Source organism: Hyla sarda, chromosome 2, assembly GCF_029499605.1.
Source record: "Hyla sarda isolate aHylSar1 chromosome 2, aHylSar1.hap1, whole genome shotgun sequence".
In the NCBI taxonomy this organism is placed as follows: domain Eukaryota; kingdom Metazoa; phylum Chordata; class Amphibia; order Anura; family Hylidae; genus Hyla; species Hyla sarda.
Genome location: NC_079190.1, coordinates 102,091,538 through 102,109,145, shown reverse-complemented (window position 1 = coordinate 102,109,145; position 17,608 = coordinate 102,091,538). Strand labels below are relative to the sequence as shown.

The following is a 17,608-nucleotide window of genomic DNA, read 5'->3' as shown; positions in this document are numbered from 1 at the left end:
AAAAACTTCAGATCACTGCGCAAAAACTGAGCCCTCATACTACCCCATACGCGGAAAAATAAAAAAGTTATAGGGGTCAGAAGATGACAATTTTAAACGTATACATTTTCCTGCATGTAGTTATGATTTTTTCAAGAAGTACGACCAAATCAAACCGATATAAGTAGGGTATCATTTTAATCGTATGAACCTACAGAATAAAGATAAGGTGTAATTTTTACTGAAAAATGTACTGCGTAGAAACAGAAGCCCCCAAAAGTTACAAAATGGTGTGTTTTTTTCTGCAATTTTGTCGCACAATGATTTTTTTTTTCTGTTTCGCTGTTGAATTTGGGGTAAAATGATTGATGTCATTACAAAGTAGAATTGGTGACGCAAAAAATAAGCCATCATATGGATTTTTAGGTGCAAAATTGAAAGCTTATGGTTTTTTAAAGGTAAGGAGGAAAAAACGAAATTGCAAAAACTGAAAAGAGTCCTTAAAGGGTTAAAGTGATCAGACAAAAGAACTGGGCTCCCTCTGTCACCCCTTTGTGGTGTTAGTTGGTTTCCATGGCAGCCAGTGCCCTAAAGAAGACCCCTAAGGCCTCCATATGTGCCTATTCAGACACTCAAATATATAGGGGGCACAGCCTAGCCACTGAACAGGATAGCAATGTGAGCCTATTGCTGTCTCTCAGTGCATATTTATATTGCCTATTACTGAATTTTTTACAGCTTAAAAAGGGTCCGGATGAGCTGGGAAAGTTCCGAGGACAGTGTCAGCACACCCAGGAACAACAAAAGCCAAAAGAATGTCCTACAAAAGAGCAGTGTTTCCTTTCCTACCGGGACCTCTAAGATGGCAGCTGAGCAACCAGCACCTCCTGACTTGCAAGAAGACTCTGACTTAGATAGTCTTTCTGATTGTGAAGAAGAGGGAACCACTCCTCAACTGATTAATAGGTCAATCCTTCGCAAAGCTTTCAAGGCAATAATGCCTGAACTGGCAACAAAGCTTACATACTGGGCAAAGAGTGTAGAGTCTTAAACTAACCATTTAGCTTGATCGAAGACCAGGAAAATAGAAGCCATCAGTAAATCTGTCCTTATAAAAGGCTTGCCACAAAGACGAGTTGCTACAGAGATCTACTTTAGTCTTCTCGGCAAGAAAAGGGCTGCTTCCATCAGTATTGAGAGGATACACATTTCCCTCTTCCCTAAGTCTAAACCAACTGAGGGACATTACAGTTTATGTGGACGCATGTCCTATGTAGACATCACTTTATGTATCCTGGCTAAGCAGAGACAGCGTAAATTTCTTCTCAATTCTCTCAAAGCATCTAACCTTCAGTACGCATAAAAAAAATTAAAAATCTTAATCCTTATCTTAAAGGAAAACTGTCACTAAACCCCCCCCCCCCCCCCCCCTTGCACTGACCAGAGGTACTGGCTGGTAGTGCGAGGGACGCTGATCATTATGATGCCTACCATGCCCGGATCTGTCCAGCCGTTTGCCTGTTATCTTCATCTTTCAATATATGCAAATCATCTTCTAACTGGCACAGGCGTGGTTACTGCCTTCATCTGGCACTGTGACGTCAGCGCCGCTCGTCCGCAGCACTGCCCGGCTTATGCATATTCATGCCCTCCCTCCGCCTCTCCCTCTCCTCCCCACTCTGTATGTGACTCCACTGGGCATGTGCCGGCTTCCTGTGTACACCCGGAAGCGGCTTCATTCCAGCGGAGCTGCAGTAAGGGTGTAGTACTTACTAGTAAGTAAAGGTGCAGTAAGCCGGCACATGCGCAGTGGAGTCACATACAGAGCGGGGAGGCGAGGGCATGAATATGCATAAGCTGGCGGTGCTGTGGACAAGCGGCGCTGACGTCACAGCGCCAGATGAAGGCAGTAACCCTGCCCATGCCAGTTACAAGATGATTTGCATATATTGAAAAATGAAGATAACGGGTGAACAGCTTGACGGATCCGGGCATGGTAGGCATCATATTGATCAGCGTCCCCCGGACTACCAGCCAGTTCCACTGGTTGGGGGGGGGGGGGGGGTTAGTGACCATTTTCCCTTTTTTTTTTTTTTTTCAGCTGCTGTATGCTCCAGAGGAAGTTGAGTAGTTCCTTCCATTCTGACCACAGTGCTCTCTGCTGACCAGAGTAGAAGCAAGTCCCCATAGCAAACTTCTCTTGCTCTGGACAGTTCCTGATATTGGCAGAGGTGTCAGCAGAGAGCAGTGTGGTCAGAATGGAAGGAACTACACAACTTTCTCTGTAGTATACAGCAGCTGATAAGTACTGGAAGGCTTAACATTTTTATATAGAAGTAATTTACAGTTGATTTGAAAACATTTACCACCGTGTTTGGCTATTTGCTGAAATCTCACTGGAACAGTTTCTCCACATGTCTGTCTTTACGTACAGGTACAGACTCCTCCAAAAAGGTTGATATGAAAACATTGTTTTGTTATAAGCAAACACCGATGAAATCCTGCTTCCAAAGTCTGTGCAAAAAACATTCTTTACTCATCTAATATTAAAATGCCATTAAAGGAAAACTGTCAGCCTGTTCACCCACACTAAACCCAATATACTGGGTTATATTGTGGGTGAACAGGAGTCCAACGAGGGGTCACTTACTTAAATATGTCCAGTAGGTCCTGAGATTTGTCCCCTAGAAGATCCTCTGCTTAATTCAGTGAATCGTGCACAGGAGGCGGGGCTCCTGTGTGCACTTGCATATTCATTGTCTATGACCCCCCTTCCTAGTGAAGTGGAGTCACAGACAATGAATATGTAAATTGAAAGTGTGCAATTCACTGAATTTAGCGGACGATCTTCTGGGGGACATATCTCAGGACCTTCTGGACAAATTTTAGTAAGTGACCCCTCCTTGGACACCCGATCACCAATGCTGTAACCCAATGTTATAATGTTCCAATGTTTACTGGGGGTAAACAGGCTGACACTTTTCCTTTAACACAGGAAAATGGCTTCTTGCACAAGCTTTGGACACTGGACTTAAGCTATGTTTTCTTATTGCAACAGAATCGGCACTGTACGCCATCAGTACTTGTGCCTTGTATAAGTCGGTGGGTGTTGGCAAGCTGCATATAATATATACACTTTATAGTGTTTTGTCAAACACAATTTATTATGTTTAGTTCTTTAGTGGTTAAACAGCACTTCCCTTGTTATACCTGTTTTCCCCCATTAGGATGCAGCATAATACTCCCTTCTGGCTTCTTCAGTTGAACTTTAATGCAGATAGGTTTTACAGTTGTTGGCACTGATTAATTTGACAAGAAAATTAATACATCTGCACTAATTTGCCCTATTCAGTTAACTCTGGGCTTATTTTGTTTCTTGTGCATTATCAATGCTTTATGTTACTCATCTATTATGCTGTCCATGTAAATAGTTGGTGCTTCCAAAAAAAGAAAGACTCATTCTAAATGCCATCTGAAAGGAGCCATTAATACACCATACAACCATTTCATTATATTATAGGCTGGTATGCTAAAAGATTCAGGCACCTAGATTGAACTATTAGTAGTTGTTTTATTTACCGACCGGTTTCCAAAATAGTTAGGCTTAAAGGAAATCTGTCATCAGAATCACCCGCACTAAACCTGTTACACAGGTTTGTAGTGCGGGTGATCCTGATTAAAACGCTTCTTACCTGGTTAAAAATGGTTCAGCGGTTCTTCAGATATCTTTATTTTTAGTTTTCTGTTATTCCCTGGCTTGGGACTCAGTGGGAGGTGTTATCATCTCGCACTCGGCCACACGTCATTCTAGCTGGGCGGAGCTGCCGCCCGGCTCATGAATATTCATGAACTTATCCTCGTGGTCTAACTCCTTTTTCTAAGTCTGGTGCATTAGGATAAGGTCATGAATATTCATGAGCCGGGCGGCAGCTCCACCCAGCTAGAATGACGTATAGCCGAGTCCCAGATGATAACACCTTCCACTGAGTCCCAAGCCAGGGAATAACAGAAAACTAAAAATAAAGATATCTGAAGAACCGCTGAACAATTTTTAACCAGGTAAGGAGCGTTTTAATCAGGATCACCCGCACTACAAGCCTGTGTAGCAGGTTTAGTGCGTGTGATTCTGATGACAGATTTCCTTTAATAGCTGCTGTGCCATGATGAGTATCTCTAAGGCTGGGTTCACATCACGTTTTTACCAATACGGGACCGCATACGGCTTGGGGGAGCTAAAACCTTGCGCTCCCGTATCCCTGCCGTATGCCGCCCATATGTAATTCATTTCAATGAGCCAACCGGTGTGAAACGCTGACTCCGGTCGGCTAATTTTTGGCCCGTATGCGGTTTTCCACCATACCTCAAACCGTGGTTGACTACGGTTTTAGGTGCAGTGGGAAAACCGCATACGGGGCAAAAATGAGCCAACCGGAGTCAGCGTTTCACTCCGGTCGGCTCATTGAAATGAATTACATTTGGGCGGCATACGGCAGGGATACGGGAGTGCAAGGTTTTAGCTCCCCCCAGCCGTATGCGGTCCTGTATTGGTAAAAACGTGATGTGAGCCCAGCCTTACACCGAATCTCATTACGTTGCATTTTCATGTTGGTATGCCACCGGATTAAGTTAATGTGTAGCCTCCCCCCCTGGAAACTATCCTGTTTCCTAAATACTGTCTACCCAACCACCTATTCCCTAATCAGACACTCCATCTTGGCTTCTTCATGACATTCCATTTGATTTACCTGCTGTCTTTATTGCTTATTTTGTGTTGTTAATTGAATGCCTCTGAGTTCAAAACAGTTAATAAACATTTTTGAAAAATTTTTTGAGAGAAAAAAAGAGCAAATATATAATACAGAACAGAAGATTAACCCCTTAAGGACGAGCACCGTAAATGTACATCGCTGCTAAGCATCACTTAGCACACAGCACCGTACACTAAGTTTCCCGCTGCGAGTTTGAGTGCGGGAAACTCGATGTAAACCCGACCGTGTGTAGATACTGTAAAAGCACCAAACACCACACTACACTACATTTTTTACACGAACATGCTGATGTGGCCATATACTTTATATTTTCTCAAGATGTAAAAGGAGAAAAAGACCCCCAGAATTTGTACCGCAATTTCTCCTGAGTACGGTACAGTACCCCATATGTGGACGTAACGTGCTCTGTGGGCACACAACATGGCTCAGGAGTGAGAGCGCACCATGTACACTTGAGGCCTAAATTGGTGATTTACACAGGGGTGGCTGATAGTTCCAGAGGTTCTGACATAAACGCAAAAAAATGTGACTCCCCTTTGGAAAAGATACCCCTCACAGAATGTAATAAGGGGTGCAGTGAGCATTTACACCCCACAGATGTCTGACAGATTTTTGGAACAGTAGTCCGAGAAAATGAAAAATTGAATTTTTCGTATTCACAGCCCACCTTGTCAAAAATATGTCAAACGTAAGTGGGGTGTAAATGCTCACTGCACCCCTTATTACATTCTATGAGGGGTATCTTTTCAAAAATTGTGTCACATGTGGGTGGTTTCAACTTTCTGGGCACCATGGGGGCTTTATAAATGTGACATGGCCCTCAAAAACTTTTCCAGCCAAATTCTCTGTCCAAAAGCCAAATGGTGCTTCTTCCCTCCTGAGCCCTACCGTTCGCCCCCTGAACACTTTACAAAGTTTGGGAGGCTTTTTCTCACTGCACCCCTTATTACATTTCTTGAGGGGTATAGTTTCCAAAATGGGGTCACAGGAGGGGGTTTCCACTGTCCCATGGGGGCTTTGTAAGTGTGACATGGCCCCCAAAAACTATTCCGGCTAAATTCTCTCTTCAAAAGCCAAATGGCTCTTCTTCTTCTGAGCCATGTTGTGCGCCTGCAGAGCACTTTATGTCAACATATTGGTAATTTCCTTACTCGGGAGAAATTGGGCTACAAATTTTGGGGGAGTTGTCTCCTATTATACCTTGTGAAAATGAAAAATTTTGGGATAACAATTTTCTTTTTTTCATTTTTATGTCCCACTTTAACGAAAGTTTGTAGGGTGTTGTTTTGTAGGGTGTTACGGCTCACTGTACCCCTTGTTATGTTCCTTGAGGAATGTAGTTTCCCAAATAGTGTGCCATGTTTTTTTTTCTTTCTTTTGCTGTTAAATGGGGGCTTCCTAAATGAGACATGCCCCCAAAAACCATTTTAGCAAAATTCGCTCTTCAAAAGCCAAATTTAGCTCTTTCTCTTCTGAGCCTTGTAGTGCACCCACAGAGCACTTTACATCCACATGAGGTATTTCCAAACTTGAGAGAAATTGGGTTACAAATTTTGGGGGACTTTCTCCTTTTACCCCCTGTAAAAATGAACATAATGGGGCTACAAGAACATGTTAATGTAAAAAATTAAAATTTTGAGTTTTCTCCTCCACTTTGCTGCTATTCCTGTGAAACACCTTTCTGCAAAAAGGCAGCATATCGCTCTTTACTTAACAATTTCCTATCTGTGTGGAGTTAGTGTTGGTGGCATCAGAGTGGTTTCCAATGGCTTTAAGTCTAGGTGGACTTTTATATCTGACTAGCTGAGTACCCGGCGTTGCCCGGTTTTTCCTTCCTCATCCTTGTTGGGGAGGAAAATCAACAAAGGAGGAAGCTTTTGACTTCAAATCCCATCCCCATATATTGTTGTCATATCCCAACCCCATATCGCGTCCTCCTACCCCGTCTTCCTATCCAAACCTAATATCCCATCCTCCTATCCAGTTCTCCTATTCCGTCGTCCTATCCTGTCCTCCTATCTTGTCCTCCTATCCTGTCCTCCTATCCCGACCTCCTATCCCGTTCTCCTATCCCAACCTCCTCTCCCAACCGCCTATCTCGACCACCTATGCTGTCCTCCTATCCCGACCATCCCACATCCCGTCCTCCTATCCCGTCCTCATATCTCGACCTAATTCGACCTCCTATCCCGACCATCCTGTCCTCCTATCTTGACCTCCTATCTCAACCTCTCATCCCGTCCTCATATCCCGACCTGTAATATGTGTACCAGGTATTGAAATATCTCCAGCCGTACAGAAGTTATGTGAGAACATACATTTCCCATTGATTTGGATGGGACTTTAAACAAAAAGCCCGACCCTCACAAATAGGGGTAGTTAAGAGTTAAATTAACTATCCTATATTTTAAGTGGACATATAAGTAACATGCGACCAAGTATTATCGAAATATCTCCAGCCGTTTGGAAGTTATGCAGTAACATATATTTCCCATAGACTTGTATGGTGCTTTAAACAAAAACCCAGACCCTGGCAAATGGGGGTGAGTAAGGGTTAAATCACCTATCCTAGGTTTGTTTTTGACATATTAGTAACGTGTGCCAAGTTTCATGTTAATATCTATAGTCGTTTGGACGTTTTTGTGGAACATACATACACACATACATATATACACACACAAACACACATTGAGTTTTATATATATAGACTAGCTGAGTAGCCGACGTTGCCCGGTTTTTCCTTCCTAATCCTTGTTGGGGAGGAAAATAAACAAAGGAGGAAGCTTTTGACTTCATGTCCTGTCCTCATATATTGTTGTCATATCCCAACCCCATATCCCATCCTCATATCCTGACCTCCTATCCCATCCTCATATCCTGACCTCCTATCCCATCATCATATCTCGACCTCCTATCCCAACTTCCTATCCTGACCTCCTATCCCGTCCTCCTATCTCGACCTCCTGTCCTGACCTCCTATCCCGACTTCCTATCCAGATTTCATATCCCAACCTCCTATCCTTTCCTCCTATCCCGATCCTCCTATCCGGTCCTCCTATCCCGACCTCCTATCCCGACTTCCTATCCAGATTTCCTATCCCAACCTCCTATCCTTTCCTCCTATCCCGATCCTCCTATCCTGTCCTCCTATCCCGACCGGTAATATGTGTACCAGGTATTGAAATATCTCCAGCCAAACGGAAGTTATGTGAGAACGTACATTTCCCATTGATTTGCATGGGACTTTAAACAAAAGCCCCGACACTCACAAATGGGGGTAGTTAAGGGTTAAATTAACTATCCTATATTTTAAGTGCACATATAAGTAACATGTGACCAAGTATTATCGAAATATCTCCAGCCGTTTGGAAGTTATGCAGTAACATATATTTTCCATTGACTTGTATGGGACTTTAAACATAAACACCGCCCCTGGCTAATGGGGGTGAGTAAGGGTTAAATCACCTATGTTTGTTGTTGACATATAAGTAACGTGTGCCAAGTTTCATGTTAATATCTTTAGCCGTTTGGACGTGATGCTGGAACATACACACACACACACGTTGAGTTTTATATATATAGACTAGCTTAACACCCGGCGTTGCCCGATTTTTCCTTCCTAAGGCTGGGTTCACACTACGTTTTCTAAAACCTCGCGCTCCCATATGCCTTCGTATGCGCTCCCGTATGTAATTCATTTCAATGAGCCGGCCGGAGTGAAACGTTGGGTCGGCTCATTTTTGCGCCGTATGCGCTTTTACAACCGGACCTAAAACTGTGGTCAACCACGGTTTGAGGTCCGGTCGTAAAAGCGCATACGGCGCAAAAATGAGCCGACCGGACCGAACGTTTCACTCCGGCCGGCTCATTGAAATGAATTACATACGGGAGCGCATACGAAGGCATACGGGAGCGCGAGGTTTTAGCTCCCCCCTGCCGTATGCGCTCCCGTATGGGAGAAAACGTAGTGTGAACCCACCCTAATCCTTGTTGGGGAGAAAAATAAACAAAGGAGGAAGATTTTGACTTCATATCCTGACCTCATATATTGTTGCCATATCCCAACCCCATGTCCTGTCCTCCTATCCAGTCATCATATCTCGTCCTCATATCCTGTCCTCCTATCCTGTCCTCCTATCCCGACCTCCTATCCCGACCTCCTATCCCGTCCTCATATCTCGACCTCCTATCCTGTTATGTGGGAACATACATTTCCCATTGATTTGCATGGGATTTTAAACAAAAAGCCTGACACCCACAAATGGGGGTAGTTAAGGGTTAAATTAACTATCCTATATTTTAAGTGGACATGTAAATAACGTGTGACCTAGTATTATCGAAATATCGCCAGCCGTTTGGAAGTTATGCAGTAACATATATTTCCCATTGACTTGTATGGGACTCTAAACATAAACCCCGCCCCTGGGGGGTGAGTAAGGGTTAAATCACCTATCCTTTGTTTGTTGTTGACATATAAGTAACGTGTGTGCCAAGTTTCATGTTAATATCTTTAGCAGTTTGGACATGATGCTGGAACATACACACAAACATACACACATATACACGTTGAGTTTTATATACGGTATATAGATTCATAGATATGAGTGTGGAATTGTCAGGGGTCAATTAGACCTATTAATGGGAAGCATAAAATCGGTGACATAGATCCAAGGGGACCAGATTGTGTAGTATTTGTCGGGAGTTCCACAGTGGAGCATTGTGACAACCACTATATGGTGTCATTCATTCACTTTTGGTACCCATGATATTTTTAACCCCTTAAAGGGGTATTCCAGTGAAAACCTGTTTTCTTTTAAATCAACTGGTGGCAGAAAGTTAAACATATTTGTAAATTACTTCTATTAAAAGATCTTAATCCTTCCTGTACTTATTAGCTGCTGAATACTACAGAGGAAATTCTTTTCTTTTTGGAAGGCTCTCTGATTACATCACGACCACAGTTCTCTCTACTGGCGTTATTATAATAATAATAATAACACTTTATTTATTGTTGTACTTAGTGGGATTTGAACCCAAGTCCCCACCACTGCAAGGCAGCAGTGCTAACTACTGAGCCTCCATGCTGCCCTTAGCATACATCTGCTATGCATGGTTGCTAAAATGGACAGAGATGTCAGCAAAGAGCACTGTGTTCGTGATGTCATCAGTGTTCCAAAAAGAAAGGAATTTCCTCTAGTATTCAGCAGCTAATAAGTGCTGGAAGGATTAAGATTTTTTAATAGAAGTAATTTACAAATATGTTTAACTTTCTGCCACCAGTTGATTTAAAAGAAAAAAGGTTTTCACCGGAGTACCCCTTTAAGGACATTGGACGTAAATGTACAGGGTGGGCCATTTATATGGATACACCTTAATAAAATGGGAATGGTTGGTGATATTAACGTCCTGTTTGTGGCACATTAGTATATGTGAGGGGGGAAACTTTTCAAGATGGGTGTCACCATGTGGCCATTTTGAAGTCGGCCATTTTGAATCCAACATTTGTTTTTTCAATAGGAAGAGGGTCATGTGACACATGAAACTTATTGAGAATTTCACAAGAAAAACAATGATGGTTTTAACGTAACTTTATTCTTTCATGAGTTATTTACAAGTTTCTGACCACTTATAAAATGTGTTCAATGTGCTGCCCATTGTGTTGGATTGTCAATGCAAGCCTCTTCTCCCACTCTTCACACACTGATAGCAACACCGCAGGAGAAATGCTAGCACAGGCTTCCAGTATCCGTAGTTTCAGGTGCTGCAGAATGGGCAAAACTAAAATTGGAACAGGACCCTCAGTTTACGATTTTGTTCAGTAATAAGGCAAACTTTTATGTGAATGGTGAAGTTAACAAACAAAACCACCGCTATTGGTCTGACACTAACCCACATTGGATAGATCCCTCCAAGACTGTTGGAACACAAAAATTGATGGTATGGTGTGCTATATGGGGTACAAAGATAGTGGGGCCATTCTTCATCAATGGAAACCTCAAGGCCACTGGATATGCGAAATTGCTACATGATGATGTGTTTACCTCTTTATGCACTGAAGCTGGCACATTCCCTGAGTTTTTCCAGCAAGATGGTGCACGACCACATAATGGGTGTCAGGTCCGAGCATTCCTAGATGAACAGTTTCCTGGAAAGTGGATTGGTCGTCGAGGGCCAGTTGAATGGCCCCCAAGATCTCCCGATCTGACCCCCTTAGACTTTTATCTTTGGGGTCATCTGAAGGCAATTGTCTATGCTTTGAAGATACGAGATGTGCAGCACCTGAAACTACAGATACTGGAAGCCTGTGCTAGCATTTCTCCTGCGGTGTTGCTATCAGTGTTTGAAGAGTGGGAGAAGAGGGTTGCATTGACAATCCAACACATTGAACACATTTTATAAGTGGTCAGAAACTTGTAAATAACTCATGAAATAATACGTTAAAACCAAAGACTTCATTGTTTTTCTTGTGAAATTCCCAATAAGTGTGATGTGTCACATGACCCTCTTTCTATTGAAAAAACTAAAGTTGAATTCAAAATGGCAGACTTCAAAATGGCTGCCATGGTCACCACCCATCTTGAAAAGTTTCCCCCCTCACATATACTAATGTGCCACAAACAGGAAGTTAATATCAGCAACCATTCCCATTTTATTAAGGTGTATCCATATAAATGGCCCACCCTGTACATCCTGTTACACTGGGACTTAGCGCACCAGGACATACATTTACGTCCCGTACATGACACAAGCACTGGCACGGTGCTTGCATCATGCACGGCAGGTCCCGACTGCTATCATCAGCCAAAAATATCAGGCGCTGATATCCGCCATTAACCCCTCAGATGCAGTGATCAATTCAGATCACGGCTTCTGCGGCAATGCGGCCCTTTGAATGGATGATCGGATCAGTCGCGGGGATCCGATCATCCAAGATGGCGAACAGAGGTTCCCTCACCTGCCTCTGCTGCTCTCCCGGGGTCTTCTCTGGTCTGACATCTAGCAGACCAGAGAAGAAGATTGCTAATAATACTGATCAGTGCACTGAACAGTATAAGCAATCTATTGATTGCTATACATAGTTCACTAAGGGAAAAAGTGTAAAAAAAAAAAATTTTTAAATGTAAAAATCCCCCTCCCCCAATAAAAGTGTAAATCACCCTTTTTTTTCCCATTTTACCCCCAAAAAGCGTTAAAAAAAATGTTTTAAACATATTTGGTATCACCCCATGCATAAATGTCTGAACTATCAAAATATATGTAAATTATGTAGTACAGTGAGCGGCGTAAAAGTAAAAAAAAAAAAAAAAAAAGGAAGGAAGGAAGTCCAAAATAGCTGTGTTTTGGTCACATCACATTCCAAACATTTTTTTATGTGATCGAATAGTCATATATATGCAAAAGTGGTACCAGAAAAAACTACAGATCATGGCAGAAAAAATGAACCCTCATACAGCCTCTTGTATGGAAAAATTAGAAGGTTATAGGTCAAAATAAGGCAATTTTAAACATACTGATTTTGTTAAAAAAAAATAAAGATTTTTTTTTAAAAGCGGTACAATAATAGAAAAGTATATAATCATGGGTATCATTGTAATTGTTTTTACCCTAAGAATAAAGAATACATGTCATTTTACCGTAAAGTGCATTGTGTGAAAACGAGACCATCCAAAATTTGCTAAATTTCAGTTTCTCAGTCGCTCTTCATTTGGGGACACCTTACTGATGGGTATATGCTCTTGCCACTAGGATGTGCTGACACAAGGAAGAAAAAAAGTTGTCTCCTCCCTGGCAGGATATACCCGCCCACTGGAAGTGAGGTAATCAGTTTTAGCTAGTGTCAGTAGGAAACAAGACACGTGTCTGGTAGCTCCTTAGACCTGGTCTTTTTTTTTTTTTTTATTTACTATTAAGGGCTGTTTAGATAAGTTCTTTACTCCCTTTTGTTTTTTCAGGTGGGGAACCCCCCTCCCCTCTTTCTTCAGGGGTCCCTCTGATATGGATGGCACTCAAAGGTTAACCCTACTTTTTCATGGGCTATGGACTCTATTAATGGAGAGGAGCGATTTCCCCCTCTGCAGAACCTGAATCGCTCGCGTGTGGCAAGGGTGCTTATTGGAAGTGTTCATTTTATTGTCGGGCGGGGGCCTGCTATAGACTTTCTTTATTACTTTCACTATCATCTGCAGGTTCAGACGAGCTGAGAGAGCATTCACTGTCTTGCGGACGGACTGTAAGGGAGCCGCTTTCAGTGCCATAGCGCAACAGCCTGCCCTTACCTAGCCACTGGGCGATTCATTACGCTGGCAGCGATCTTCATTGGGGTGCCTCGTGTCATTATGCTCTCAGCGGAGTGGTTAGCTCTGCCCACCTTCTCCCTCGCAGTACGCGAAGCACGGGTTAACTCACTCTCTGCCTCCCCCTAATCTTGGAGGGTATGCTGTGGATTACAGGCGCTCCTATAGAGCGCTGGTTTGAGCCGTCGCCGCTCCAGTGGCATGGGGCTTGTGCAGCGCAGATACATCGCATCCCTGCGCCCCCCTTCATATCGATTTTCTGGAAAGTAGTCTTACTCTGATGGAGTGGCCTCTTGTCTACTAAGAACCCATACCAGTAAGCCAGACAGTGGTCTGCATGGTTTCCTTGGTTTATTTTGTATTGTAATATATCTTATCATATCTGTCACGTATGGTCTTAGACATCTGTATGCTCAACATGCTGCTCTGCTTGTATGCTGTCCTGCCTCTGTGTTACATGTATGTCGCCAGCTCCTTATAGCATCTTGCCTCTATTGCACTTTATGTGGCTTGTATGTTAGCTTTATTTATGTGCTGTATTTGTTGCTTGCTTTTGCTGTTTGTGCTTTTTCTTTCTTTTAGGTCTGAGGATGCATCACTACAATTTGCAGCTCCAAAACCTGAACAGACTGTTTGATTATCTCAGAATCTAATAACGATTTTTCATGTATTTTGCCTCAGTCGTTGTTTATATGTTTTATATGCTGCTCACATATAAGTTTGTGCTTTAAAGCAACCACAACCATCTTTTTACCCCTGATGAACCGTATGTTACTGTAAATTACCCAGTTACGGGGAAACGCGTCGGGTTAGGATGTACTACTGGGGATTGTCCCTATAAATATTGCACTTTGTGCATCGTTGTGAATTACTGTTTTTATGGGGATTTATATATATTGTATTCTGTAACAAGTTATTTGTAATAAAGAAATATGTTTAGCTATTTGAGATTTTGATTTGTTAGTTTGAGCTAGCTATTATTTATCTATATATCAGTGATTTGTTTATGGTTTCCTATGAAGCCTATCACACGGCTGATGTATCTGTAGCCTGAGTTCCGTTACCCCACTGCTAGTGGGAGGTGTCCGGTGGAGTGAACCGTTGTCTGCTATGGACCCATACCAGTTAGCCAGACAGTGTCTGCATGGTTTCCTACACCGCCTGCACGGAAAGCACGTGGCGTTCAGCAAAGTCGTTGAAGGCTACAAAGTTGTAAAGGTGTACGGATTCTTTCGCCAAGGTTCTCACTCTGTCAGAGACATATGTTACTCGCTGTGGCGGGTCGTACCAGGAATTTCATGATCCCTTGGAAGATACCAGGGTTACAGTCAGAACTATTTCACCTCTACCACCGGTTGTCATGACATGTTTGCCATGTCCGCAGGTGTACTTGACGTGTACATACATTATTCTCTCCTCCACAGGCTGCCACATCCGCGGCTGCTGTCCCGGATCCCCACGTCCAGTGCGAGGTCTCTGTGCAAGTGTCCCTGCGTGGCCATGGATTGCACCTACTCTCATTAGGCCAGACAGGAGTCTCACCTGTCACTCATCTCACCACTGCAGCGTCCGCTGCTGAATTTCGGTACCCCACTACTAGTGCGAGGTGACCGCTGGAGTGCCCTGTCGTCTACATGGACTCATTCTAATTAGCCAGACAGTGGTCTGCATGGTTTTCTCTGCTGCCTGTCACTTCTCCAAGGGCTGAAGTATCTGCGGCTGAAATTACAGTACCTCACTGCTAGTGTCCGGTGGAGTAACCTGTCGTGTCCTTTGGACCCTATGCAGGACGAGATACAATGCTCGGCTCCTAAGCTTCCCCCGATCTTCCAGGATGACGGGGATTCTATTCATGGTTTCTAGGCTTCACTGCTCTTCCTTATGCATCAAAGGGGCACAGTCATTGCCTATCTGACTGTGTCCCCTTATCACCAGTGCCTGGAGGGACACTCATTACGCCAGACCGTCTGTACTGTTTCCGCTGCTGTAGGTCTTCCGTCTCTGGGCTGCCGCGTGCATAGCTGTGGCTTCCCGTACCTCACTGCTGCCATTCAGCCAGTCTTAGTCTGCAGGGTCTCCTACACCTCCTGGTCACCTATAAGATTGGCCTCCCCTCCTGTACCACTCTCTCTTGGGGAGGGTTCGAATGAGTGTTCTTGTGCGTTCAGGAATCCTCCACCAGTCAGCCAGTCTGCTGTTCCTGTAGTTTACTGCTACGTCGGGTCAACTGCTATACACTTTCCACAGTGGGGAGGAAGTTCAGGTAACCCACTGCCAAGGAGTAGTCTGAGGGGGGTCTCACCATGTTGTTCCTTGGGCCCTCTGCAATGCTCCACATGCTGGTTTGTGGGGTTCCCAACTTTACGAGGTCCCTGTCCACATGCCTGCCATTCACAAGGCTTACGGCTGGCAGCTCACTTTTAGTGTGGGGTTCTGTATCCGGGACCCGGTGTGGCCATGGTCCCTGCCAGATAGCCAGACTGTGTCTGCATGGCTTTCTACCCCACCAGGTCACCTCCCCCATTCCTGGCGCTTCCGCGACTGCAGTCCGGTGAATCCTTCCCTGTGAAGTTCCACAAAGTGTGCCTCTATGGGTTCTTGGGACCTCTTCTGTCCTACCCCACATGCATTCCTCATCTCTGCATCTGTAAATGCAGTCCTGGTGCGTAGCACCATTAAAAGATGGGGTGTAGTGTGCCTCGAGCTTTCCTGTGATCTTGATCTAAAGACCTGCGACAGTTGAGCATCTCTGTTCTGGCAGGGGGCCTGTTGGGGCCTCCTCTGCCTCCATGTATTTTCCTGGTTTCCTGTGCAAGGTGGCGCATGCATCTGCTCTGTTGCCTTGAACACGTCGAGGATGGCAAACTTGGCACCCATCTGGTCTAGGGTTTCACCCTGATGGGGTGTTCCTCTCAACGCTGTTGGTTGCGGTGTGCGTGTGCTTCTTACTCGCATTTGTACCCATGTCTTGGTTTCTTGACCAGCTCCTGTGTCCAGGGGTCCGATCCCTCCATATCTCTATATGTTATCATAGGGTTCCTGGGAGGCTACGACGGCCCAGTACTTTGTCCCGTTGCCGTAGTGCGGCATTTCCTTGCTTCCACAGTACCTGGCACACTTGTCAATTCCCCTTCCGTGGGGTACGGGGATCAGGGAGCTGGCGTGGTCGGTGCCTGGGTTTTCTCTCGACCTCCCTGTGTTTTTTCTCCTTCACTGGGGGACTATTTCGCTGTGTGCTATCTTCTGCCACGATGGAGCCATCTCTTTCTTCCCACTATATTGGGGGGGGGTATCTGGCTGGACCCTTGTTTTTTTGCTGAAAGCATTCAGAAGAGCTGTTTCCTTCTCTATGCTTCTGTGATTACTGCCCACTATTGCAACCTGGCTCTCTTCCTGTTTTTGGGTATCCTCTAGAGTGAACTTCCTGTGCCCCGTATCGGGGAGCCTCTGCTGGGTTCCCTTTTGTTTTTTCCCCTTCGTTCCCATCCTGATGGGATCTTACTTCGGAGTGTTCTGATCTTCTCGGGCCTCTGGGGTCCAACTCTGGTTTGTCTCCTTAGCTTGGACACTATCCTAGACCGCAGTGGCGTGCCTTTTTGCGTTGGCCCTCCTGGTTATTTGGGCCTTAGTGATGGTTGAGGTTTCGGACATGGGTAGCGATCCGGCCTAGGCTTCTCCGCATTTCCTTTTTTCCTTTTTGTGGGTCTTTCTGTACCGCTTTTCTTCTTGGCCATTTACCCTTCCATGTACGTCTTCCAGGTGACTCGGGAGCCGCCAGTTCCCATGTCTGTCGCTCCGGTTTCAGGGATGCCCCTTTTTCAGGGTGTTCCGTTCCTTTTTGCTGTTATGGCTTCAGTCTCCTTCTTTGGGGTTCATGTACTCCTGAGATGGGGGCGTTTGGGTCATCCGGATGACTCTAGCCAAGCTAATTTCGCTTCCTGGGTGCTCGCCTTCTGCTCAGGTGTACGCTGCTCTCCCTGGCGTCTCCCGCCATGTTCTCTTCGGTCAATTCTGGATGGGGTTCTCTTTTTGTTCCCTTTTCCATTTTTGCTTCCCAGCCGAGCAACTTCCCAACTCTGTCTGGTTCTGTGTTCCTTGGGGTTTGTTTTACAACCGCCTTCCGGGATTGTTCCGGCCCAACTGGCTTCCTAGTCTACTTTTTCTTGTCTCCGTATTTGGACTGTAGGTGTGAGTCTCTACAAAGGACGGTCCTTTCCTTGGTGTCCTAGTCCATCTCCATGGATGGGTTATCTTTCAGGAGCTCAGCTTCTGGGCCTCTGTTGTCTCTTGCCTGGGGTCTCGTCCTTAGGCCTTACAGTCTCCGACTGTTTCCCTTTGATTGGTCTCCTACTGTTTCCCTTCCTCTAGTAGACATTATTCCCACCATTGGGGATTGCTTTGGTACATCCCATCAGTAAGGTTTCCCCCAATGAAGAGCGACCGTAAAATCTCTTTCTCGTAGCCTTCATTGGGGGACACCGCAATCACCCATGTCTTCATTTTTTTTATCCAGATAGTTTCTTCTGGTTCTTTTTCCATGTTTCCTTTCTGGGATCCTTCAGACTT

At 44.6% G+C, this 17,608-nt stretch overlaps 1 protein-coding gene across 7 annotated transcripts in view; it reads left to right on the top strand.

Annotated features, from left to right (window-relative positions):
* The window catches only part of LOC130358853 (E3 ubiquitin-protein ligase TRIM39-like), a 63,022-nt gene that overhangs the window by 29,521 nt on the left and 15,893 nt on the right, over positions 1-17,608 (top strand). Inside the window, exon 6 of one of the 7 annotated variants that reach the window (XM_056562733.1) lies at positions 718-1,394. The exons of the other annotated variants lie outside the window; for them this stretch is intronic. Within the exon in view, the coding sequence (XP_056418708.1) occupies positions 718-1,030 (313 nt within the window). The 3' untranslated portion in view covers positions 1,031-1,394. Of the gene's footprint in view, positions 1-717; positions 1,395-17,608 lie in introns of those variants that run through there. 7 annotated transcript variants of the gene reach the window in all.